The sequence below is a fragment of the Amblyomma mixtum genome, chromosome 10, assembly GCF_055824585.1.
Source record: "Amblyomma mixtum isolate Tamu chromosome 10, ASM5582458v1, whole genome shotgun sequence".
NCBI classification, from domain to species: domain Eukaryota; kingdom Metazoa; phylum Arthropoda; class Arachnida; order Ixodida; family Ixodidae; genus Amblyomma; species Amblyomma mixtum.
Genome location: NC_143021.1, coordinates 50,304,017 through 50,330,389, shown reverse-complemented (window position 1 = coordinate 50,330,389; position 26,373 = coordinate 50,304,017). Strand labels below are relative to the sequence as shown.

At 47.5% G+C, this 26,373-nt stretch overlaps 1 protein-coding gene across 7 annotated transcripts in view; it reads right to left on the bottom strand.

Moving 5' to 3' along the window:
• Positions 1–7,039: 7,039 nt before the first annotated feature.
• Positions 7,040–26,373, bottom strand: part of LOC149325761 (uncharacterized) — a 180,305-nt gene continuing 160,971 nt past the window's right edge. For all 7 annotated transcript variants that reach the window (XM_089562498.1, XM_089562499.1, XM_089562501.1 and 4 more), the window contains one exon: positions 7,040–7,167. In XM_089562498.1, coding sequence (XP_089418624.1) covers positions 7,067–7,167 — 101 coding nt within the window. In that variant the 3' untranslated portion in view covers positions 7,040–7,066. The remainder of the gene's footprint in view (positions 7,168–26,373) is intronic.

The window sequence follows — 26,373 nt, the reverse complement described above, 5'->3', positions numbered from 1 at the left end:
TGCATCTTCACTTTGACGTTTAGAGTCCACCACCATACGTATGCCAAAGAAACGGAAGAGGGCACCTTTTGCTATATCATAGTGGTGAACTTCATCGTCCGAGAGGCGCGCTAATACGCCGCCGACGTCACCAGGGAGGATGGCCACCAACAACATTGACCATTCGGCCTCGTCTAGCTCTTCCTCCCTACAGACTCGCTTGAAATTCTGAAGCTCTCGCCTCTTCAAAAAGTTCTCAAATGGTTTCGAGCCCTTCGCCATTTGCGAAGCCTTCGCGTTTCTCGCTCCGCTTTTGCTGCTTCTGCCTGAGTTTCAGCTAGCTTCACCTCCAGTCGCTTCATTTCTCCAGTAATATGCGTTGTGGGACTAGTTGGTTCATACTCAGATTTCTTTTATGCGCACAGATAGACGACACAATAAGACAAGGTAGACAGGCGTCCTGTCTACCTTGTCTTATTGTGTCGTCTATCTGTGCGCATAAAAGAAATCTTCATTTCTCGCTCCACCTCATCTTTCCTCTTTTGTTCCACTAACTCTTCTTTTCTCTTTTGTTCCTCTTACTCCTCTTTTCTTATTCGTTCCTCCAATTCTTCTAACTCCCCTTTTCTTTTTATTTCCTCCTAGTGCTCCGCTAACTCCTCGTCCTCAAAACCGAGGTCCTCTATCGCACTGACAACCTGCAGTTTCTTCATAGTTTTCCCACAATCAATCACTAATTCCCCCGATAAGGAGATCAGGCCCATCTTACGCAGCTTTCGCCAGTCCATGACTGCCCTTAAGTGCTCGCTAATAATGTGATCGCTAGTCTCTCAAGGATGTTGGTGCAAAGCAAGGTTCAAATTCGAACAGGCTACTACAAACAACGTACACTACCAAGAAGAGCAGCACAAATGCTAAGCCTGGCAATACTCAAGGCAATGCACTCACCAAAACCGGAGCCAGGACACCACGCAGACGATCTCACCGCTGCCAACCAATTGTTGGGACCCGGGTAGCATGGCCGGACAGGAGATGGGACGAGGAGGATGGGAGACTGGGTTAGGAGGGAGGCAACGAAAACTTTATACACTCATTTACATTATTTACAAAGAGCGACTGAGAATGACTCCCAGTGGAACCGTAGTCGTCAACTTCGACTTCGTCGAAGTCGACTTCGCCAACCGTAGTCGACGGGAGTTAGCTGGCTTCTCTCGGCCACACTCACAGCCGAGTTAAATAGGGTTCGGATTCCCCAGATCCCTGCCTGGGGAATAAAGTTCGAAGAGCACTGTCCAATCGGATGGATCGAAGGGGACGCTGGTGTTACCACCCACGGCAGGGGCGGTGCGGGCTGTTCCGCTCTCTCGCAGCTCGGTCGATGGGAAGGGGGAGATGCTGACTAATCCAACACGGCTGGAAAGGAATCTCCCGCAGTCTACCAGCAGGTGAACGACCGTGCTTCCCCGCCGGTTGTCCAGAACACGAGACCTTTGTCGAGGACACAGCTGCCTTCAATTAACAGCCAGCGTGACTGTGCGTAGCACCCCTCCGTCCTTCGACGACCCGAGGGTATACACTCGGCCTGACTGGCGCCGCCTCATCTCCGCCGCTTCCGCGGGGGTTTCCGCTGTCAAATTTGCGCCCTTAAAGGTGCACTGAAGAGGATTCTGAACATGTCTTTTTGCCGCGGGAACTCGATCCACACATTCCTAGCATTCTTAGAAACAGTGACTTATTGCCCTGTGTGGCCGATTTCCCCAATTAAAACGAATTAACGTCCGGCTCCCGCCTTTTTTTTTTAATTCTGCCTCGTACGGTGGGCGGAGTCGACCAACGCGTGGAGCGCCTTTCACCCAGTCCCGTGGAGGCTTTGCTTTCGCTTTATTTTGTTTTTTAGGTTTCCGGGAATAAATAGTTTCATTTGCAGATAATATAGCCTCAAAATAAGCCCGAAGAAATAAAAATACGCGCGGACTATTTGCTACTACGGACTACTACGTATTACTCCGCCGATGGCAGAGCGGCAAGCCGCCACGGGACTGGGTGAAAGGCGCTCCACGCGTTGGTCGACTCCACCCACCATACGAGGCAGAATTTAAAAAAAAAGGCGGGAGCCGGACGTTAATTCGATTTAATTGGGGAAATCGGCCACACAGGGCAGTAAATCGCAGTTTCTAAGAAAGCTCGGAACGTGTAGATCGAGTTCCCGCGGCAAAAAGATGAGTTCAAATTCCTCTTCAGTGCACCTTTAAGCCCCCTTCGCATCTTCGGCCTTCGCTGCTGCTGCCGTGGACACGCTGCTGCCGTGGTCACGCTGCTGCCGTGGTCACCTCCGCTCAAGGTATTCCCCAGCCCTAATCCACTTAAGCTAGGAGGGGGGGGGGGCATCACAAGCACCACACTGCACCACCGCCGTCGCGAGGTTGTCGGCCTTGTCGACTGTTCACGGTTGCTGCTTGATCGGGCCCACGTGGCCAGAAGTACAATCACAAGTGTTGTGTCCTCATTCGCATTTCCGCCGTGTGAACGGCCGCGCGTGGTGTGCGATACCGGGAGCTCGGAGTTCACGGCCTAGTCCTCAAAGTAGGCCCAACGCCCTAGTAAGAACCCCCACAGAGGTTGTTCTGACGTCCTCCCACCATACCGATGTTCATGGTTATTTTGACGGCTAACACCACTTGCTTGGCGTCTTGGTAAATCATGCTTACAATTACACAGCGCAAAGACAAAGTAAGGAAACACCACAGCGCTTTGTGGTGTTTCCTTACTTGTCCATGTTTGTCTTTGCGCCGTGTAATTGTAAGTTTGACGGCTAATTGACTTTGCACCTCTAATTGCTCCACATCAGCCGTAGCTTTCTTGTTTCATTAATTAACATTAACTAATCACCCTTTAATCTATTTCAAACCTTTAGCCATCTTGGTTGCGTATTTTCCCCCAATTTCAACGTCCAAGGCTCTTTCGACGTCCACCCACCATATAGACGTCCGTGGCTATTTCGACGCCTAATTGACTTTTTTGCCTCAGATGCCTCAAACTAAGCTATAGGTGGTCGAGATATATAACCCGAGTTACAAAGGAGGTGTAAATAAAATATGTTAGAGGTGATCCAGGGGGAGAAGTGGGAGGACTGGCAAGTCGATTTTGGGGTGACGGGAGGATGTCTTGTCTGTACTACATACCTGCCGATCCTGGACATCTTCCTATCATAGTGGACGCATGTGGCGGTCCTGACGGCGCCTGCTTAAGTACTCTGCGCTATAGCCCATGGTACAGCATATTCTGTGTCATCGCCATCTCTTGCTGTGATAAAAAGCTTATGATAAAAAAAGCAGGCTTGTATTGGTTGGGAGCTCTTTGTGTCTCTACGGACACAAATTTTCGAAATCTTCTTTGCGACGTGGCGTTGACACTGTTGCAAGTGCTTCATTTTGCAAGGAAGAATGTAAATGCGTGACATTTTTTTTACACTTCTGAACTGCTATCAAAGGCAGCCTATGCGTGGGCAGAATTTCTTCTGCATTGATAGATTCTGGTTAGTGTAATCATCATCATCAGCCTGACTGCGCCCACTGCAGGGCAAAGGCCTCTCCCATGTCTTTCCATTTAACCGTGTCCTTCGCCAGTGGCGGCCACCGTATCCCCGCAAACTTCTTAATCTCATCCTCCCACCTAACTTTCTGCCGCCCCCTGCTACGCCTGCGTTCTTTTTAATCCTCTGCGTTACCCATAAGGACCAGCGGTTGTCCATCCATATGCCTGCAGCTTTTGTTGACGCCGGTGTATTAAAGTCAGTTCAGCAGATGTAGATTCAATAGGCCACAAATCAAACGTGGACATTACGCGTTAGGACGTGCCTTCGAGCCAAAGGGATGTTTGTGCTGTGATCAGTTGGAAATATACAAGGAAAACGAAAGCTAACAGCGAAAAAAGGGAGAAGTAAAGGCACTGGGCATACTTGAGAGGGCCATGCGAGCGGCAAAACAAAAGGAAGGGGGGAAGAGAGCTGAGCTATATTTAAGCACAGGACAGAAATAACAACTTTGCATACAATAAAGCCACAGCCCAGAGCCGAAAAACGACACTATCAGGAAGCACAACAGTGTTTGGTAGACCATCAGGGCCAGCAAATGCTGCGGCCGCTGTCCAAGAACATTCATCTCCATTAATGGAAGATGGCCAAGACATACATACCAGTGCACACAGAGCTTTCAAGACTGCAATTAAGCATTGGAGACGGAATCTCTTTTGAAAAAGCCAAGCTCTGAAAGTTTCAATTAGTGTTCTAACCAATTTATGTCTGTTTAACTTATTAGTTAAACAGACATCACTAACTCAAAATCTTTGTTACGGTGTTCTGTCATTTGAAATTTTAGATGTGTTATTGATTTTATATGTATTGTTGATTCCCTCCCTGTCATGAGCCTCAGTAAGGGTTAACAGTATGAATAAATAAATAAATAAATAGTTGAAATGAGCTAAAAGACAATAATGCAGGTGAAAAAATGGTGCAAAAGTGGGACTCCCTCTATTATTTGATGAGTGGGCCCTTCAGGCGACTTTTGATACACAAGGATAAGGATGATTCAATGCAGACGTATCAATAGCCTGCACAGAAAATCGTTTTTGCGGGACAGCAAAATATTGTCACCTGTTTCTTTCTTAAAGTGCATTGAACCTTGCTGTGAATGTCGTGTCTTCAATGATTTGCAAATAACTGCGTGGACCAAGCTCACTTTGGGACTTATGATAGTTCCACTGCTTGGGTAAACACACTCGTATGTTACCTTGGCAAGGTTTTGTCCCATCGTACCTTGCGAATGTTTTGATTGTGTTGGCAGATTACTAATATTGTTGGCAGCTGTGTAGACGAGTTCTGTTGATGGTTGGCTTCAGTAAATAATGTCTTTCTGTTCCTTATGAACATCTTGTGCCATTTGATTTGTTCTTGCCCTCTTGCAGTTATGTTACTAGGTATCACTCATGTATGAGGACCTGGTTGTGTGTATAAATATTTTCACACATATCTCGATTGGTCCCAAATGTGTCCAGCTTGTGAATATTTTGTACCATATGATCTGTTTGTGCTGTTGTGCAGTTATGCTACTACGAGTGGCTCTTATATGATGAATTGCTTGCTTGAATAAATGTTTTCATATATGTGCATTTTCTAAATAAAAACTGCCTCATCATAATCACAAACAGAAAACTCTTCCTACTGTCACTAATGGCACCGCCTGTCAGGCCGCGGTAATGAAAGCTGCATTATTCTATAGGACGGTATCTGCCGTCGTCTTCCGACAAGGGCAGCCAGTTCTCGAGCAGCGGCGTGAGCCCACAGAACCGCGTCAACTCCGAGCATCGGCTCCGAAACCGACAAACAAGCTAACGCCGAGGGCCGGGAGACCCCGCGCAGGGGCAGACGTAAAGCCGCCGGCACTCTCTCGACAGCGAGAGAAAGAAATGCTTCACTGCTGCATTTCAAGTCGGAACCGCGTATGTGCGCGAGCGTATTCGGCGCGACTTGTGCCTCGAGAACAGCGGAGTACGGCGGGCCCATGGGCGGGCTGAATTCCGCCTGCCCGAGAAATAGAAACTTGCGCAGCGCGCCGGAGCGCTCGTTAAACATGTCCGTCCGCCATGAGCGCTCTGGAAGCTACTGAGCCCTTTTTTAGAGGCTCGTTTTCTTCGCCTACTCTCGAGTTCTCCGCTTATAGCATGCGCTGAAATAAACGCTTCGTATGTGTGTATAACGACGAAAGGAATTCCTCTCCATTCTCTTTATGAACCACAGTTAAACAGTCACGAGCTCGCGGCCGCACCCTTTGATGAAAAGTTTACCTGGGTTCGAACCCGGGACCAGGAAAAATTTTTCTTTAACTACGAAGTTTCTGAGAAAGCTGTATAGCTTTCCTGTGTAGCCGTATGGCTGCGCTCGAGTGGATGCCAATGAGTAATTACTCCCTTATTACAAATGTACTCCACCTTGGGGGTTTCCCCAAAACATTTGACCAACACTGTTCCCACTTCGAGTTATTGAACAATTCGCTCTCGCCCTACCATAAGCTTGCCGTCCCTGCTGGCTCAAATGGTAGAGCGACTGCTCCGGTGAAGCGGTGGTCCCGGGTTCGAAACCCGGACCAGGCCGAATTCTTCTTTAACTACGAAGTTTCTTAGAAAGCTGTACAGCGTTCCTTAGTAGCGTATGGCTGCATTCGGGTGGATGCCAGTGAGTAATTACCCCCTTATTACAAATCTACTGCACCTTGGAGGTTTCCCCTAAACATTTGACCAACACTGTTTTCACTTCGAGTTATTGATCAATTCGCTTTCGCCCTACCATAAGCTTGCCGTCCCTGTTAGCTCAATTGGTAGAGCGACTGCTCCGGTGAAGCGGTGGTCCCGGGTTCGAACCCCGGACCAGGACAAATTTTTCTTTAACTACGAAGTTTCTGAGAAAGCTGTACAGCGTTCCTTAGTAGCGTATGGCTGCACTCGGGTGGATGACAGTGAGTAATTACTCCCTTATTACAAATCTACTCCACCTTGGAGGTTTCTCCTAAACATATGACCAGTTTTCTACAGTGCACCCAAAAACTCAAACGTGTAATCAACAGAAGTGTTGAAACGCGGAGCCTTCAGACAACCTCGAGCTCGGTACGCATTCCGCCAAAGCTGCAACACAGGCGCTACGCTTCTGCACATCGGAGCACGGACGTTCACTAAAAAACACCGCTGATTGGCAGTCTGGTAACTGTGGAGGGCCTATTTCCCAAGATTCAGTGCGCAAGAGGGCCCTCGGCACCGGCGTCAGATGAGGACGGCTTGCAGAGGCTGAGCGCGCTCCCTCCTAGTTTTTTCTTCTTCCATGGCCACGAGTCAGTGCGCTCACGAAATCGCTGCCGACTTGCTGATGCATGCGTGTCTGAATCAATGACATTGATCACGCGTGAATAATGTTTTCTTCTGCGCACAGCACATTGTTTAAACGAAATTCAGAGCGAGCACCACTGTTTTATCTAGAGCTTTGAGCGAAGATTTAACATCCAAGTGACAGACGGCAGGCGGTACAAAAATATTTATTCCCTTATGACGGATCCGAGGTCACATTTTTATGACAACTGAAACTTGACGAGACGAATTTTTCATGTTCTGGTAGTGCGACAGAACGACCAATATGAAGTACACCTGCAAAGGAGAAAGTTCATTCAAGTCAGGCTCTCTCAGCTCACGAAATGCACCACCATTCAGTGCCTGTAAGCACACATTTAAATTCATGACAGAGTGTCCGTGTGCTACACGCGAATGCTGTCATTTTCAGCTACGCTGGCAGCATTCGTACCAATAGCCGCGAGCTGGACGGCAGAAACAAAATTTCCCGGCCTTTGAAAAGAAGATTTTGAACTACGTTCACTGCATAAAACAAAAAAGGCAGCCGCCACAAAAGTGAGTGCGTCAGGAATAGCTCGTCCGTTTCTTCAAACAGAAAATGCGAGGTGATCTAAAAGTCTCAGAGAAGTAAAAATTCAAAATTTCGATAAGCAGACACAGTAACGCGATGCTGTTTTCAGAGAATAGCACTGAAAAACGTAGGAAAAACCGCACGCTGAAACGTCCCAACAACAAAAAGATAAAACTCTTCCGCTCTGCTAAACGAATTAAGAACCAATGCTCATGGAAAAAGTATTACACTGAAGAAAACATTTTGGAGTACTATGAGCTCTAAACGCTCGCAACCATTATAACTATACGATCACTGCAATTATCCGATTCCTGCAAGTCAAACAGCCGAAGAACTAAACAGTGCATTCATTTCTGTTTTCAAGCAAGAAGCTGCTAACACTTTACCAGATTTTCCCCATTACGATCACACTGTTATGCCTGAAATCACTTTTAATTCGCCCGGTATTGTGAAAATCATTGACTCATTAAGGCTTTCATCTTCTGGGAACACGTACGCGCAGGCGCGGCAGAGGAATTCGCTCCCGCTACTGTGCCTTTTGTGACCCTCCCAGACGGCACCCAAAGCAACTTGAATAAACAGCGCGAACGAAGACGAGCACAAAAGACAAGAAAATGGACGACACAGCGCTGACTAACAACTGAGGGTTTATTGCTGATCACACAAGTATAAATACATAGATGTAGGCAGAGAGGGAAAGGTATACAAAGTGCAAAAAAAAGCATAAATGTGACAACAGCAACAGAAGCGCGCTAGAAATCAGCGGAGATTATCAGCCCCCAGGAGTGACAGCTCTTTTTCCAGTAGTGTTAGCGAAGGAGTGCTTATACATGCATTTCCTTGCTTGAATATGTTGTAGGCCTCGATAATTTCCCTCGCAGTTTTTTCCTGATTTTTGGCAATGACCTTGGTTTCATGATATAGCGGTACGCACTGTTTTTTACCTGTCTTTGCCCATTCACAATCCCGGCAATGAATGCCGAGGTGACCAGAAACTACTTTTTACACTTTATAGCTGTGTTCGCTCAGCCTTTTATTGATACATCGTCCCGTCTGTCCAACGTACTGCCCTCCACAGGGCAGAGGGATGTTATAAACAACCCCCTTATCACAAGGGACGAAGCGTGACTGGTGCTTAGTTGTGCACTTCGCCAATTTTCCTTTGATCTCATTAACAGATCGGCACAAACCAGCCAGACGATCAGGCGCGGAAAACACAACATCGACACCTGCTTTTTTCCCCACTTTTTTCAGGGAGTGTGAAATTCCATGTAGATATGGAATCGCAGCGACACGTTTGCGGTTGTTGTCCGATTCCTGGCCGTCTCGTGTAGCTGGTTCTGACTTGCTCTTCTTTAGGGCCGACTCAGCTACTGACGTGATAAGTTCTAGGGGGTACCCTGCCGAGAGCAACCTTTTTACCTGGAGTGAAACGCTGGAGTGCAGTCTGTGGTGGCAGGATTTTGTTAATGAGCTGTTCAAACAGGACCCTATGATACCCCTCTTAGCACAACTAAGCACCAGTCACGCTTCGTCCCTTGTGATAAGGGGGTTGTTTATAACATCCCTCTGCCCCGTGGAGGGCAGTACGTTGGACAGACGGGACGATGTATCAATAAAAGGCTGAGCGAACACAGCTATAAAGTGTCAAAAGTAGTTTCCGGTCACCTCGGCATTCACTGCCGGGATTGTGAATGGGCAAAGACAGGTAAAAAATTACCGACGATTACGTTACTTCCTAATGCGAAATTTGAGCGCAGCAAATAAGCTGTTTCACCTTTTCGATAGTGAGTCAACCCCAGCTGCGGAGTTGGTTTCAGGGACAACGCCGCCGATGCCGACACAAACAATATGATACCCTCGCTTCCGCAGCGCTAAGAACCAGGTCTAGCCGTGGGAAGGTGGTCACGTATTCGGCGACGTGCCGGGGCCTACGTGAAATAACCGGCGCGTCGGCAACTGAAGAGCACCCTATCCGCCACACACGAACAGGGGGGGGGGGGGGGGGGACCCTTTCCTCCTCTTTCTGCATGGCGGCGACGGTGTTCTATGCAGTCACGTTATCTTGACTCTCTAGCGGCGTCAGCGGCATCCAGCGGTATCAGTCGGTCGCTGCTAGCGCTGGGGGGATGAAAGGGGGGCGGAGCTGGTTACGAGGCCGACGACAACGCCGACGACGACGCGAAACCCAGGAACGGACGCCAAAGAGCTGCGCTCTAAAACAGTGCGTACCGCTATATCATGAAACCAAGGTCATTGCCAAAAATCAGGAAAAAACTGCGAGGGAAATTATCGAGGCCTACAACATATTCAAGCAGGGAAATGCATGTATAAGCACTCCTTCGCTAACACTACTGGAAAAAGAGCTGTCACTCCTGGGCGCTGATAATCTCCGCTGATTTCTAGCGCGCTTCTGTTGCTGTTGTCACATTTATGGTTTGTTTTTTTTTGTTTTTTTTTGTTTTGCACTTTATATACCTTTCCCTCTCTGCCGACATCCATGCATTTATACTTGTGTGATCAGCAATAAACCCTCAGTTGTTAGTCAGCGCTGTGTCGTCCATTTTCTTGTCTTTTGTGCTCGTCTTCGTTCGCGCTGTTTATTCAAGATGCTTAACCAACTAGCCCGCCAAAACGTGTTAACCCAAAGCAAAACCACGTCCGACACCTGCACGATCTTCGCAAGCCACTTCTCGGACCGGTTCTCTACCAGCAGTTGGCTACATCCTCAAGAAAGCTATGACGGGCTTCTACGAAGGTTTTTTTGAAAAAATGCCAGGTGTAGGAGAAGAGCTCCATGAAAACCTTTGCGCACCAGCCACAAGCCAAGAGCTGCACGCCATCCTGCAGAGTATGAATGCAGCCTCGGCCCCCGGTCCATACGGCATTGCAACAAGTTTTTATGAAACGTTTTTTTACGAGATCTAAGCAGCGCTGCTGAAGATGGTCAACGGCTTCCTCGCGGATGGGTTACGTCCAAACTCTTTCCGCGAATGTCGCATCATACTCATTCGAAAGCGGGCGGTGACCCCTCCGACCCGCAAGCATGGCGGTCCATAAGCCTCTTAAACGTAGACTACAAAATCGTCGCATCTTTACTGAACAGAAGAATGCGGACGGTTCTGCCTTACCCATTTCACCAGGCTCTAACCAGCAGCGTGCCGGACCGCTCTGTGTTTGCTGCATTGGCGCTCACAACAGACCTGTTCACATTTGCCAGCAGGACGAGCTTCAGCGGGTGTTTTGTTTCGCTCGATCAGGCGAAAACATTCGATCGGGCGGAACACTCGTATCTGTTGGGGCTCCTCGAAGCCTTTGGATTTTCACCGCTAATCGTCAACAGGCTGCGCTTACTTTACGCGGACCTGAACGCTCGTCTCTCCGTAAACGGCCACCAGAGCGCTCCCTTCTCAGTCACCCGGGGCATAAGGCAAGGATGCCCTCTCTCCCCAACGCTCTTTGTGTTATGCCTGGAGCCACTCATCCGGCGCATTAACGACAGCACATCCATACGCGGCTTCCCTCTGCCCGTCCAGGGCCAAATCAAAGTTTCGGCTTACGCCGACGACGTGTCGCTTTTCCTCAAGGACGAGGATAGCTACGTTGCTTTTTCGGGACTGTTTCTCGAGTATAGCGAGATATCCGGGACCCTATTGAACAGGGGAAAAAGCAGGGCGCTAAGGTTTGGCACCTTCACACCGAACCTTACGGGCGAGGGGGAGTGGGTGCAGGGAGTGAAAGTCCTGGGAGTAGCATTCCTTGCCAGCGGAGTAGTAGCCCGCGAAACCTGGGCTAACCTCCGCACGAACGCCGAGAAACGCCTCTCGGTGGCGTCCGCTTTCCGCCTTTCAATGGCAGAGCGCAGCTATACACTGAAGTCCACAGTCCTAGCCGCATGTTTTTTTTTTTTTTTTGTCGCCCCCGTCGCAAACCCACCGCGTACATTTGCACGCAGGCTAACCACGGCCTGTAGCTCTATCGTTTGGGCGGGCAACACCGAGCTTGTGTCACGGTTGTTTCCAGAAAAGGGTTGTAGCGCCGAAACAGACAACACACCGAAAGCTAGACTGGACATTCGCAACTTCCAACTGATTTATTCACCGCGAATGTGAATGGATATAAGACAAACAATCAAGAATGATATCAAGAACCACACACGCGCGGGAGGGTTGTACAAAAACTGAAAAAAAGAGATAGGCGAATCACACAGGTGTCTCACCCCCGTGTATCTAAAAAAGCAGTTTCATTCTTATATATGGCAATTGATGGGGTACTAACACAATCGCCACAGTTGCTTTTGATATAGAAAACCTCCAACAGTTCACGGGCTGTCTGGTCCTGACTTCTGCTTAAAACCTTCGTTTCTTTCAACCTTGCTGTACGCTTAATCTTCCTTTCTTCACTGCAGGCTTTACAGTGATGGGGCAGATGTGAGCCTGTGCCATTTTTTAAATCCCGATTGTGTTCTGCTAATCGGTCGTTAATATAGCGGCTAGTTTGGCCGATGTACTTCTTTCCGCACCTGAGAGGAATCTGATAGACGACTCCCACGGCACATTTAACAAACGGAGCTGCATGTCTCCGCTGCATGAGACATGCATGAGGTAAAGCGAGCTATTGCGTCGCTTTGCCTGGAATCTGCGCTTCGAAAATCCTGCCCACATAAAATGCTACAGTGTTTGAACGATCAGGTTTCGCGACTTTCAGCAACAGGCTTCCCTGGCCCGGTCATTTCAGCTGTTGCTGAAACCCTCCTGTAGAAGCATAAAGGCGCCCAGAAAAGACATGAAACCCCTTCTTCTAAGTAAGACTTGATGTTGGGCTAGTCGGTTCATGGTTAGAGCGAAACAAAACTGCGCGAAGAAGACGGGACAAAAGAAAGGCACGAATACACACACACAAAGCGCAGACTTCCAACTGACTTTATTTTGTAAAAGCAGGGTGCTTATAAAGGCAATCACAGCAAACTAGGAGACAAGCAGAAGCAACGTGCGAACGGCAATGACAAAGTCAACAATACCACGTGTGATTACGACGCATGAAAAGTTCGAATGTGACCATCTAAGAAATTGATTTCTTGACATGAAAGAGATAAAGAAGGGGCGCTAACACACTTATCACCCCTTTTAGAAATGAAATAGGCCTCGATAATTTCTCTTTCGGTTTTAGTTTTGGCTTTAGAAAGGAAGTTTGTTTTTTCCAGGTAAGGAGAACAGGTTTTCGTGTCGCAGCTCTTACAGTGCAAGGGTAGATTGCTGCCAGTGCCACTGCTAAGGGATCGCCTGTGTTCTAAAGCGCGCTCATTAAAACAACGACCAGTCTGGCCTATGTAGGAACGACCGCATGACAAAGGTATCTCGTAAACAACTTCGGAAACACATTTTGTAAACTTGTTCCGGTGGTTCTTCTTGCAAGTGGTGGGTTGCTTTCTTGTTCCAGCCAGTAGAGGGCACACTTTTTTCAGCTTGCAAGGAGCCGAAAAAACAACGCGTATCCCATACCTTTCTGCTACCTTCTTGATGTTATGGGAAAGGCAATGAAAATACGGCATGACAAATGGTGGCTTAGGATCCGAGCATCCTTTATTTTTTTCTTGTGAAGATTTTAGCCTTTGAAGCAGGCTTTCGCAGGTGCCAAGAAGTAGATGACGGGGATAGCCAGCGGAAAGAAGGCGCTCAACTTAACAGTGAAAACTGGATGACATGGTGTGGGTACAGGATTTCTGCAGGGCAGAGAGGCAGGCAGACATGATGATGCCACGTTTGACTAGCTTAGAATGAGCACTTTTATAGGGTAGTAGACTCTTGTTCGACCTTGGGCTATACGACCAGCAAACGTGGGCATCAGTGAAGTGAAGATTTAAGTCTAAAAACTGTATGTGGTTGTCCCTTGTCAGTTCATGAGTAAAAAGTAAGCCTTGCCCCTCAGAGGAGAAGGCGTTAAGAATGTTAGTGACAGCACCGTCAAGGTCATAGTTAGAAGAATTGTCTAGAATCACTAGAAAGTCATCGACATAACGAAACACACGTGATACAGGGTGGTTTAAAAGCTCTTTTTCTAAACGTCTGTCTAAAAAAGCCATAAAAATGTCACACAGCACTGGAGCAACCGAAGACCCAATGAAAATTCCGGACTTTTGAACATAAAATCGTCCGTCGTAAAAAGTGGCTGTGGAAGTAAGGTAAAACTGTAAAAGCTCTAAAAAATGCTCGGTACTGATGCCAGCCATATTGCGAAAAACTAATTCACCATGCTCTTGAATGCAATCCCTCACAGCAGTGTACAACCCTTCATGCGGTACTGAATAGAAAAGATCTTGTACATCAACGGAAATAGCTGTGTAAGCGGAGGGCATTCCCTGTTCCAGAGCCAGCACAAGGTCCTTGGAGCTGCGGATGAGGAACGGATCACGACCCAAAACTTGGTCGAGGTGGCGTTTAAGGAAGGAGCTAACAGAACGTTGCCAGCTGTCTCTCTCGGACACAATCGCACGTAGCGGGCAGTCAAGCTTGGGCGTTTTGCCAGTGAAGAAAATTTCCAGAAAATCTCTGTCTGCTTTTGACTCTGAGTTTTTGACAGCGTCCAGATTCATCTTGTTCAGCAGCCTGACAGCTTGTTTCCGCTGGGTAGAAGCACGGAAATCAACAGGTTTGAAATTCTTGAGCACTGCTTCTCGGGCCTTTTCTTCAAACATGCCTTGCGGCATGACGACGAAGCCCCCCTCCTTGTCAGCTTTCACGATAGACAGTCCGTGCTCCTTAAGGTATGAGACTGTTTTCTTGATCGGGGCTTTTGTAGAAGAAAGGCGACTTACATTGCGTAGAAGGCAGTCCACGCTGTCACTCACGACGCGTTCCCTCGTCTGATCGGAGACGTGAGAACCGACGCGTCGCACTGTGGCAAGAAGCTCCGAACGGCCAGACGGAGGTTCGAAGCAGAACTTCGGCCCCTTCTGCAGAGTTTGCTTGACAGACTCCGGGAGTATAACGTTTCCCAGGACAGTGACAGTGTTCTCCGTAGATGATGGACGTCGTGGCGCCTGAAGGGAGAGGCGCGTCCTCTGCCAAAGAAACTCAGTCGTTTGCGCAGAGAGTCGCAGATATTCTTGAAGATGCTTGGCCGCAAGCCATTCGTCCGAACCTTCATAGATGACCACCTTTAGCCAGTACGAGTAATGCCTGACTCTCCTCCAGGCTTCCGATTTCATAATCTTGCAAATCCGGCGAACATGTCCCCAGGAAGGACCCGGGGCGCCGAAGAGCCTCTGGATTTCGGGAGGCACAACCCTGCGCTTCAGGCAGTAGCCCAAGACTCTTGACTGGCACGTTGACAGTGCGATGAGGTTAACATAGGTAGTTGCCGCTTGTCCCTTGTTCATAGGAAGAGTGGTAGAGCCCAGAGTAGAAGAAATGTATCGAAGTAAGACTTGATGTTGGGCTAGTCGGTTCATGGTTAGAGCGAAACAAAACTGCTCAAAGAAGACGGCCAAGAAGTAGATGACGGGGATAGCCAGCGGAAAGAAGGCGCTCAACTTGACAGTGAAAACTGGATGACATGGTGTGGGTACAGGATTTCTGCAGGGCAGAGAGGCCCTACTTTCCGCTGGCTATCCCCGTCATCTACTTCTTGGCACCTGCGAAAGCCTGCTTCAAAGGCTAAAATCTTCACAAGAAAAAGATAAAGGATGCTCGGATCCTAAGCCACCATTTGTCATGCCGTATTTTCATTGCCTTTCCCATAACATCAAGAAGGTAGCAGAAAGGTATGGGATACGCGTTGTTTTTTCGGCTCTTTGCAAGCTGAAAAAAGTGTGCCCTCTACTGGCTGGAACAAGAAAGCAACCCACCACTTGCAAGAAGAACCACCGGAACAAGTTTACAAAATGTGTTTCCGAAGTTGTTTAAGAGATACCTTTGTCATGCGGTCGTTCCTACATAGGCCAGACTGGCCGTTGTTTTAATGAGCGCGCTTTAGAACACAGGCGATCCCTTAGCAGTGGCACTGGCAGCAATCTACCCTTGCACTGTAAGAGCTGCGACACGAAAACCTGTTCTCCTTACCTGGAAAAAACAAAGTTCCTTTCTAAAGCCAAAACTAAAACCGAAAGAGAAATTATCGAGGCCTATTTCATTTCTAAACGGGGTGATAAGTGTGTTAGCGCCCCTTCTTTATCTCTTTCATGTCAAGAAATCAATTTCTTAGATGGTCACATTCGAACTTTTCATGCGTCGTAATCACACGGGTATTGTTGACTTTGTCATTGCCGTTCGCACGTTGCTTCTGCTTGTCTCCTAGTTTGCTGTGATTGCCTTTATAAGCACCCTGCTTTTACAAAATAAAGTCAATTGGAAGTCTGCGCTTTGTGTGTGTGTATTCGTGCCTTTCTTTTGTCCCGTCTTCTTCGCGCAGTTTTGTTTCGCTCTAACCCCTTCTTCTAAGCCGGTGGTGGTCCCTTATGTACACCAATTCTCTCACAACCTCAAAAAAGTGGCTGGCAGGCACCACGTGCCCTTGGTGTTCTCAGCGCCAAACAAGCTGTCCAAGCTATGCCCTCGCAGGGGCTGCAACAAAGAACATGGGATCGCCTACGCCAAATGTGCAATAGGTGTGGTGTACTGCATCCCCCTCTCATATGGGGCTTCATACGTAGGCCAAACTGGCCGCTGTATTAATGACCGGCTACGGGAGCATGCCAAAAACATAGAAAATAACGACACGAATGTCAATCTTGTGCGGCACCTTGCTTCGTGTAAATGTAGGGCGGGATTAGAGAAGACCACGATTCTTGGCAAGAGCGGTAATGATAAGGTAAGGCTCGTTTTAGAAGCTTATTATATCAGAAAGCTGTCCGAACGTTGTGTCAGTGACACGTCGGTACACATATATTCATCTGAATGTGCTTTTTTAGATTCGTTTTTTGATTAACTCCTTTGCTTGACGGATGTGCATTATTTGTACCTCTCTATGCGCATGCTCTTCATTCCCTTCCTATATATCCGCTGTACTTCAGCATGAATAAACAGTTGGTAGTTAGCGCTCGTGAACGTCTCTGTGTCTCTTTCTTTGTCCCTTGTCTCTTTTTTTGCGCTGAATTCTATTTAACATGAGACATCCAGGCGGAGCCGATTCTGCTTTGTGCCAGAATGTTCTAGCACCTTTCCGAGCTTTGTCTCGAAAGTTCCCTGTCAGCTTTAAAAACGGTACGGCCGACAGCGGCGGGGATTCTGTACGACGAACGCCGAGCACGCTTGTTGCTACGCCGCCGCCGAGTGAGTCAGTTCTTTGCGGGCGCAAGTCAGCCCAAATAAAGAGTTCCGTTTCTAAGACATCCTCGCTGTTTTCCTGTTCGCCGGACTGCAGTCACCATACGTGACAATATCACTTCTCATATCCGCCTATTTGCAGATGACTGTGTAATCTACCGCCCCATCCATAACACCTCTGACTCTCGCTTACTTCAAGACGACCTTAAACGTGCTGAAGCCTGGTGCAACACTTTGCTAATGTGCTCAAAAACTAATAAAACGTCATTGCTTTCTTTAACGGTAACGTTAAGAGATCGGAAGAGGGCGGAGTGGGTAAGGGAACAAACGCGAGTTAATGACATCTTAGTTGAAATCAAGAGGAAGAAATGGGCTTGGGCAGGGCATGTAATGCGAAGGCAAGATAACCGCTGGTCCTTAAGGGTAACGGAGTGGATTCCAAGAGAAAGCAAACGTAGCAGGGGACGGCAGAAAGTTAGGTGGGCGGATGAGATTAAGAAGTTTGCGGAGATACAGTGGCGGCAACTGACAAAAGACAAGCTTAATGGAGAGACATGGGAGAGGCCTTTGCCCTGCAGTGGGTGTAGTCAGGCTGATGATGATGATGATGATGCTTTCTTTCTATCAACGCCAAAACTATCAACCCTTCAAGTGTGAAATAAGTGCATCTGAAATATCATCTGTTCAGTCGTATAAGTATCTCGACATCACATTTTCTAACACACTTAATTGGTCAGCACACTTAACAAACATAACAAACGAAGCCAATCGCATTCTTGGCTACTTCCATAGGAACTTGCGACTCGCTTCTGCTTCAATTAAAACATATCTCACATTTGTCCGGCCGAAGTTGGATTACGCATGTTCAGTCTGGGACCCTCATCAATCTAACCTTTCTGACACCCTCGAATCAGTTCAGAATGGCGCAGTATCTATTTTTCGGACTGCTCGTATCACACCAGCGTCACTGCGCTTAAATCTGAGGCCAATCTTACTAATCTCGAGTCGAGACGTTGCATCTTTAGGCTCTGCCTTTTTCCTAAATTTTATCACGGCCCACTAGACGTTTCCGCTATTTTGCCAGCTTATCGCTTATCAAGCCGTACCAACCATCCCAAAGCAGTCTACCTTCCGCCAGCACACACTACAGCTCGTCTTCACTTATTCTTCGAGCAAAGAGAGAGAGAGAGAGAGAGAGAAATGGACGGAAAGGCAGGGAGGTTAACCAGGCGATGCCCAGTTGGCTACCCTACACTGCTTACTTACTTATCTTGATTAAATATTCAACTAGGAGGAGGGAAAAAATTGGTACTGTAACTTTAGGTAAACCCTAACAACATCCACGCGATTTCAGTTCTGAAGACCGCTTAGTTTCTTTATAAATCTTTGTCCAGTTAGCTGGGACACCCTGGGGGACACCCTGGGGTGTCCCAGCTAACTGGACAAAGATTTATAAAGAAACTAAGCGATCTTCAGAACTGAAATCGCGTGGATGTTGTTAGGGTTTATCTAAATTTACAGTACCATTTTTTCCCTCCTCCTATTTGAATAATTAGTCCAGATAAATAAATTAACTTTTTAAATATAGCTTGAAACGTTCAGGCGTCAATAGGAAAGTTGTGGAGCTCCACACATATTGCCCAAACCAGGAACTTCCAACGAGATTGACTTAGCTTCATCATCATTATCATCATCAGCCTGACTACGCCCACTGCAGGGCAAAGGCCTCTCCCATGCCTCTCCAATTAACCCTGTCCTTCGCCAGTCGCGGCCACCATATTCCCGCAAATTTCTTAATTTCATCCGCCCACCTAACTTTCTGCCGTCCCCTGCTACGCTTGCCTTCTCTTGGAATCCACTTCGTTACCCTTAAGGACCAGCGGTTATCTTGCCTTCGCATTACATGCCCTGCCCAAGCCCACTTCTTCTTCCTGAAGTCCGTAGAATTTAAAAGATACCACGTGACAGCGCGCTCCGTGCGCCGGAATGCGCCGCGATTACAGCGCTGTCATCCGTGCTTTGTAGAAAGCATCACTCGCTTCGCGCCTTTTGTGCTGCCCAAGACAGGGCTTCGTGTTGTGCTTGGTTCCAAGATAAGCGCCAGTGGGTTCGGGCCGCAGTTGAAAGAAAGCGTGGCTTCCGTTTTTCATCGTGATTCACACGGCGTTATTAAGCTTGTTATATGCGGCTTTGCTTGTTGGGATCTTCCTCCCAAATTCGAAATCATGAGATTGTCATCGTTCCTCCGCATGCATTCTGCTAACGTGAGAGCGCAATTTTCGTCGCAGAAACGGGAGCTGCGCTTTCTTTCAACTGCTGCCCGTGACCACTGGCGCTTATCTTAGAACCAAGCTCAACGCGAAGCTCTGTCTTGGGCAGCACGAAAGGCGCGAAGCGAGTGATATTTTTACAAAGCACGGATGAGAGCGCTGTAATCGCGGCGAATTCGAAGGCACGGAGCGCGCTCTTACGTGGTATTTTTTAACCTCCGCGGGCATTCCTTTTTCCAGAATAAAAACGGTCACGCTGCTAAGTCTACCTCGTTGGAAGTGCCTGGGTAGGACAATATTTGTGGAGCTCAACAACTTTCCTATTGACGCCTGAACGTTTGAAGCTATATTTGGAAAGTTAATTTATTTATCTAGACTAATTAATCAAATAGAAGGAGCGAAAAAATGCTACTGGAAATTTAGAACATCTCCGCGATTTCAGTTCTGAAGAACGCTTAGCTTTTTTTATAAACCTTGGCCCAAGTTAGCTGGGACACATTGTATATATACGTGTTTGTGCGTATGTGTGGAGCAACTACATGACTAGGAATGTCAGCGTCACGTTAACAAATGATAATATAGTACATGCGAATATACCGCCGAAATAGCATCGGTAGTCGGTCCATCTTGCGCAATACGAATGTATTCCTAGGATTTCTTTTTTGCCTCTAAGTTTGTATTTAGCCTGTAATCGACACAACGTCAACACAAACATCCACAATGGAATTTCAACTTAAATACATAGGCCAATTTTCAACAGATGCCCAATGTTCATCGACAAAAATGCCACAGAATTTCCACAGCCATTGAGGCAACTTGACAAAATTGCACAAAATTTCAACACCAGTTTTTTTAAGGGAGGGGCAACAGCGATACAGGAGGGCGGCTTCTCCGCAATTATAGAAGAGCTGCTGTTGGTTAGGAGTGCGCCACACACCCGCCTTTAGAGCCGGTTGACGCAGTGCGGTTCCCCGCTGGTAGAATGACGGAGGCGGCAGCGGGTGGAACGGGGCATTGCATGCATGCATGCATGCATGCATGGGTGGGTGGATGGGTGGGTGGGTGGGTGGGTAGATGGATGGATGGATGGATGGATGGACGGACGGACGGACGGACGGACGGACGGACGGACGGACGGACGGACGGACGGACGGACGGATGGATGGATGGGTGGGTGGGTGGGTGGATGGATGGATGGATGGATGGATGGATGGGTGGGTGGGTGGGTGGGTGGGTGGATGGATGGATGGATGGATGGATGGATGGATGGATGGATGGATAGATGGATGGATGGATGGATGGATGGATGGATGGATGGATGGATGGATGGATGGATGGGAGCGCCCCCTTTGAAACGAGGTGGTGGCAATTGCCACCATGCTCAGCTTTTCTTTCTTTATTTTTGTTCAACTGTGTGGTCAATTCTCATTAATATTCACCATCTTCTTTACCTACGGTTTCCTACAATTCTAACCTTATGCCACATCTCTGCTTTTCAACCACTAATCCTCCAATCGCTTTTTGCTGACTTCCACTGCAGATTTATTTACATGACCATTGTTATCTTTAAACTCTAGGGCCTCAGGAAGAGTGACTGTGCCTGCATCGACATCCGGATGGATACCATCACATTTGATTATGAGGTGTTCAATTGTTTCCACAGATCTACCACACACTGCACCTGTGTCATCTTCTTCGTTAAATTTCTTTTTGTAGCTGCGCGTTCTAAGACACCCTGATCTAGCTTCAAAAAGTAGGGCACTGCCTCTTGAGTTTTCACAGAAAAATTCTTTCCTGATCTGCTTTTTCCAGTATCGATATAGTTCTACACTATGTTTCTTTTCCATTGAATTCATCCAATTCTTAATTTCCGCATTTTTAACCTGTCGTTTAATGCTCTTTCTTTCTCCGTCCTCATGACCGGCATACTTACTGGTTAGTTTTCTAGTTCTTTTCCGCCGCTGTGAGTCAACGCTCTTTCTGTATAAATATTTAAATACCTTAGCTGCCCACCTTTTATCGTTCAATTTCCTCAGGCGTTCTTCATATAGTATTTTACTCTTATCTTCCCGTGCTTCGAGCGATGCTCAGCCCATATACCCTTGTACTGCCTCGTTTGTGGTTTTGCCGTGGGCACCTAGTGCTAATCTTCCAACAGCTCTCTGATTTACGTCTAATCTCGACTGAACTTCTCTTACAAGCACAGAACCGCATTGCCGAAAGTAAGTCCCGGCACCATTACTCCTTTCCAAATGCCTCTTAGTACTTCATATTTGTTGTACCCCCATAATGCCCTATGTTTCATTATCCAGGCGTCTCTTCGTCCTTTTGCCCTAACAGCCTGTTCATGCTTTTCCGTGTATATCTGCCCTTCGTTTAGCCATATCCCGAGGTATATGTATTCGGCCACTTTGGGTGTTTCGTGGCCTTGTATTGTAGGCACCTGATCAGTTGTATCGTTGAAAATCATCACACCTGATTTAGTTGCGCTAAAACTGAATCCCAGAGCGTCTCCTTCGTCTCTACAGCAATTAACCAAAGTTTGTAAATCTTCCTGGCTATCTGCTAACAGTAGAATATCGTCCGCATACATTAAACCCGGGAGTCGCTGCTCAACTACATTACCGCCGAATCTGTTCGACAGATTATAACCTAGATTACTTTCTTCTAGCCTTCTTTCCATATTTATCACGTAAAGCATGAACAGCAGCGGCGATAGAGGACAACCTTGCCTTAATCCTTTGTGCACCCCCACGGTTGTACTTTTTTTCCCTTCCCATGTAATTTCAACTTCATTATCTCGGTAGATTTCCTGTAGAAAATCAATCACCTCATGACCGATACCTATATCTTTTAATATGCTCCACAGGAGTTCCCTGTTCACGTTATCGTATGCACCGTCTATGTCCAGAAAGGCTAAATACAGAGGTCTGCTTTTCGCCTTAGCTATTTCTATGCATTGGGTAAGCACGAACAGGCTATCATCTAAGCGCCTACCCCTTCTGAACCCATTCTGAAGTTCTCTGAGTATCCGATTACCTTCTACCCATGACTGCATATTTAATTTCACCGCCTGCATTGCCAGCCTGTACATAACAGATGTTATCGTAATCTGACGGAAGGATTTTGTGTTCATCTTATCTCATTTCTCTTTATAAATCAAATTCATTTTACTCTGTCTCCAGCTGTGCGGAATTTGCGTATTGGTTATGACTGTCTCCAATGTTTTTATCAGCGCTTCCTTGCTTCTTCAGCCAAGTTCATCAATCAGCTTAATTGGAATTTGTCTATCCCTGCGGATGTGGTTTTAGGAATATTTGCTTCCGCCTTTTCCCAGTTAAGACTAGTCAGTTCTAAGGTGTTCTCTATTGTGCTGTCGCGAGTTGCCGAATCACTTGGGGAGATTACCCCCATTGTCGTTGCTAAAAGACGCAGCTATAAATAACGTAGTGCAGTCCACAGAATCGTCTCCGTCTAAACATTTTCCCTCAGCATATATAATCTGTTCCTGCGTTCTTTGAGTTGTTTTTCCCAACCAGCTTATATGGTTCCAGAATTTTCTTGGCCCCCCTTTATTTGCCTCGCGAACTTCAGCCAGCCATTTATCAGAGGACTGCTTCATTTTAGCCTGGACTAGGACCTGAACTTGCTGTTTCTTTTGTCGATAAGATTCCCGTTTTTCTCCTATTTCCTCTTCGATTAGTGCGCCCTCTTTGATTCTTTGTGTTTCCTTGAAGCCACCCGTGTTCGATATCCTCCTTAATTTCCATATTCCACCAGCTTCGTGGCTTCCTTTTTCCTCTCCAGCGGTTTACTCTTTTCACTTGTTTCATTTTTGTAGCGATGAGCAGTTCTAACTGATTATACTCCCACTTTTCCATGGGGCGTTTCTCGATTACTTCTTCTATATCGGCTGATATTAGCTATATTTGTTCATCGTTTTATTTTGCGTCGTCTTTTTGACTTCGCTGCATTTCTCTTTTGACTAGGGCTCCCAACTGTAGACTAATACGTTTATGATCACTTCCTAGGCTGTACTTCCCCTCTTCGTCTATTTCCATTATTGCGAGCTTGCTATAGATGCCCTGCGACATTAGACAGTAGTCAATGGTTGTCAGCCGGTTACGGGATTCCCACGCGATTTATCCCTCATATTTATTATTTTATTTTCAGAGGTACTGCCAGCCTTCGCAGAAGGCCTTTGGCAGGAGTGAGCATACATGGTAAAGAAAGTACAAAAAAGCGCTACAAGACATGATTATAATAAGAGTGGTGTCATCCGCCTGCTTGAGCAGATTAACACCGAGAAGAAAAAAAAAATAAGAAAGAAAAATGCTTTGTACAAGCTTGCGCTGTTCAGGCATATAGAAACAACACTGGCACATAACACAAGAACACTGGCATCAATAGCACGCTTGAGGAAATAAACATTAACGGTAGACGTACGCTGATCCGTCCACAATCACAATAATGCCAACCACAAAGCAATATCAATAGCGGGAACCAAAAACGCTTACGTTGAGCTAACTGATGGCCTTCAATTTTGATAAGAAAGTTTCGACAGACGGGCATTCCACAGCTTCAGAAGGCAAAGCGTTCCACTGACGGACGGTTCTCGGAAAAAAGGAATTTTGAAAGGTATCTGTTCGGCACATATATTCTTTTAATTTTTTGGAATGGTTTGATCGTGTACATCGCCGTATAACAGGTTCGATATAAATGCTACTATCTATACCTATCTTACTATTGTAGAGTAGATGCATGTATTTCATTCGTTCATAATACCGTCGCAATTGTAATGGTTCTAAGTTAGCTTTTTCCACAAGCGCAGTTGCTGAGGTACGCCAACTATATGAGCTATAGATGAATTGAGCCGCCTTTTTTTGGACGCTTTCGAGTTTGGCAATGTTTAATTGAGTGCACAGATCCCAGACTACAGAAGCGTATTCAAGAACGGGTCTGATAAAAGTTTTGAAGGCAAGGAGTTTTATCTCTTGTGTTGAATTGCGCAGGGTTCTTCTCATGTAACCGAGTTTCTGCATAGCCTTTTTTGTAATGTATGAAACATGTTCATTCCATCTGAGATCTGAGGTGAGGATTATACCTAAGTATTTACAGCTTTTAACGGAAGATAAAGGGTGTCCATTGACGGAATAGGGAAATAGGAGGGGTTTTCTTTTGCGTGTTACTGTCATTGTTACCGTTTTCCTCCTGTTTATTTTCATTTGCCACGTTGAGCACCAGTTTTCTATTTGAGCTAGCGAAGAATTTAGTTTCTCTATTGACAATAACTAGGTTGTGCCGCTCACAGAAGTCTGGCATTAACATCCCGTTACAATCTGTGTATCCATTCAGGTCCCCAACTGGCCATTCATGTCGCCCAGCGGAATAATATCAGCACCATTTCCAAACTGATTTGTATCGTCATTGAGGCACTTAACTAGATCCTTGTTTTCTTGCCTGCATTTGTCCCCGCTCCCTAAATAAACTACCCCTAGCCATGTCCTTTTGCCAGCAATTGTACCTGATACCCAGACATGTTCTTTGCGAGTTGATTTTATTCTCCGCCAATTTGTTCCTTGATGTATCAGCACACCTACTCGTCCTCCCTCCTCCCACAGCTCGGAATGAAGAGCCGCGGCGTAGCTCATGGGGCGTGGCTCCGGCATAAATTGAGGCGGTCAAAATGCCTGCCGGATTTCGTCGCGCACGACTTCGGTAACAGGCCGCCGCGGTGGCTGAGTGGTTATGGCACCCGGCTGCTGACCCGAAAGACGCGGGCTCGATTCCGGCCGCGGTGGTTTAATTTCGATGGAGACGAAATTTTACAAGCTCGTGTACTGTGCGATGTCAGTGCACGTTAAAGAACCCCAGGTGGTCGAAATTTCCGGAGACCTTCACTACGGCGTCCCTTATAGTCCGAATCGCTTTTGGACGTTTTACGCGCATAAACCAAACCAAAGTTCGGCAACAGCTGCGACTGTCGGATTAGGTGAGCCAAGGTTCTGTTTCTGGAGCTGTTCACGGACCACCGCGCGTATCAACTCACGCAAAGACGATCTGTCGCTAAACACGCACAATGCATTGGTCACCGTACAAAGAGTCATTTCGGTGTCGGCGCTGCTGCGCTCGATAGAGGAAACTCTTTTATGTAGTCTGCAACAGTGTAAGTACGTCTTGCATCAGGTGGCGGAGCTTCCGCTTTATCAGGGTCAGCGGTTCGACAAAAATAGGTCACGTCGTTGGCGAACATGGCGACGCTCTCAATAGGCGAGCGTCCAGGGGACGCCTTACACGATCCCGGCGGTCCATGCTAGCAAACGTGTCGCGGACCTGCTGGCGAAAGGTATCCCAGCTTTGAATATCAGCTCCCCTGTTCTCAAACCAAGACTTGGCGTCGTCTTCGAAATAAACGTTTCGCAGCTTCTGCGCAGGGCTCCGCTGGTCGAACTCGGCCACCCACTGAAGCTGGTCAAGCCAGTCTTCAATGTCTTAATAAGTGGCGCTCACACGGGCCTGCTGAAGCGTCAAGGCAGACGTGCTAGCCTGTGCTCAGCGGGTCGATGAGTGGGCGCCTCTAGGGGGCGGAACTCTGGGATCAGTCCCTGCAGAAAGTGGCGGCCATTGCGGCGTAAGGGCGTCCAGACAAGCGGAGGCTGGTGCGTACTCGGCGAGCGGCTGTATAGAGGGGTGCCGGCACATCGAGGCCGCATCCTCCACCAGTGTCGTTGGTGCAGGTAACTCGCGCCTAGACGCCAGAGAAGCATCGAGAAGCTCTGAGAAGCTGCAGCAACACTAAGAGGCGGCCGGAGCGGAACGTCAGTTGCTTCACAGAAGCCACCTGCGTGAGCTGCGTGCCGAGCAGGTCCGAGCGGCTATTGTTGCGTACGGGGCAATATCTATACCGACTGCACAGCTATTATAGTACTCCATGAAACCAGCAATAAAATTCCAGTAAGGAAGGGTGTCGGGCAGAGAGACACAATCTCGCCAATTCTATTCACTGCCTGTTTACTGGAGGTATTCCGAAGCCTGGACCGGGAACAGCTTGGGGTAAGAGTTCATCGAGAATAACTTTGTAATGTGCGATTCGCTGATCGCAATGCCTTGCTAAAGGAGATGAACTGCAGAGCATGATAGTGGCTTACACCGGAAGAGCAGAATGGTGGGCTCGCGCTAGGCCAACTGCGGACACGCAAAAGACGATTTGGCTGGGGCAGAACCACCGGATAAGCGGCGCGTATAGAAGACGACGATGTGTGGGCAGTGCCGCGGGACCAAGCGCTCGCGCTAGGCCAGCAGCGGCACATACGCGCAATCAGGCTCTGAACGTCCGGACTAGGGCTTTTTCAAACCAAAAACCTTGAAGCACAGAAGCAGACAGGACGTAGAAAGAAGA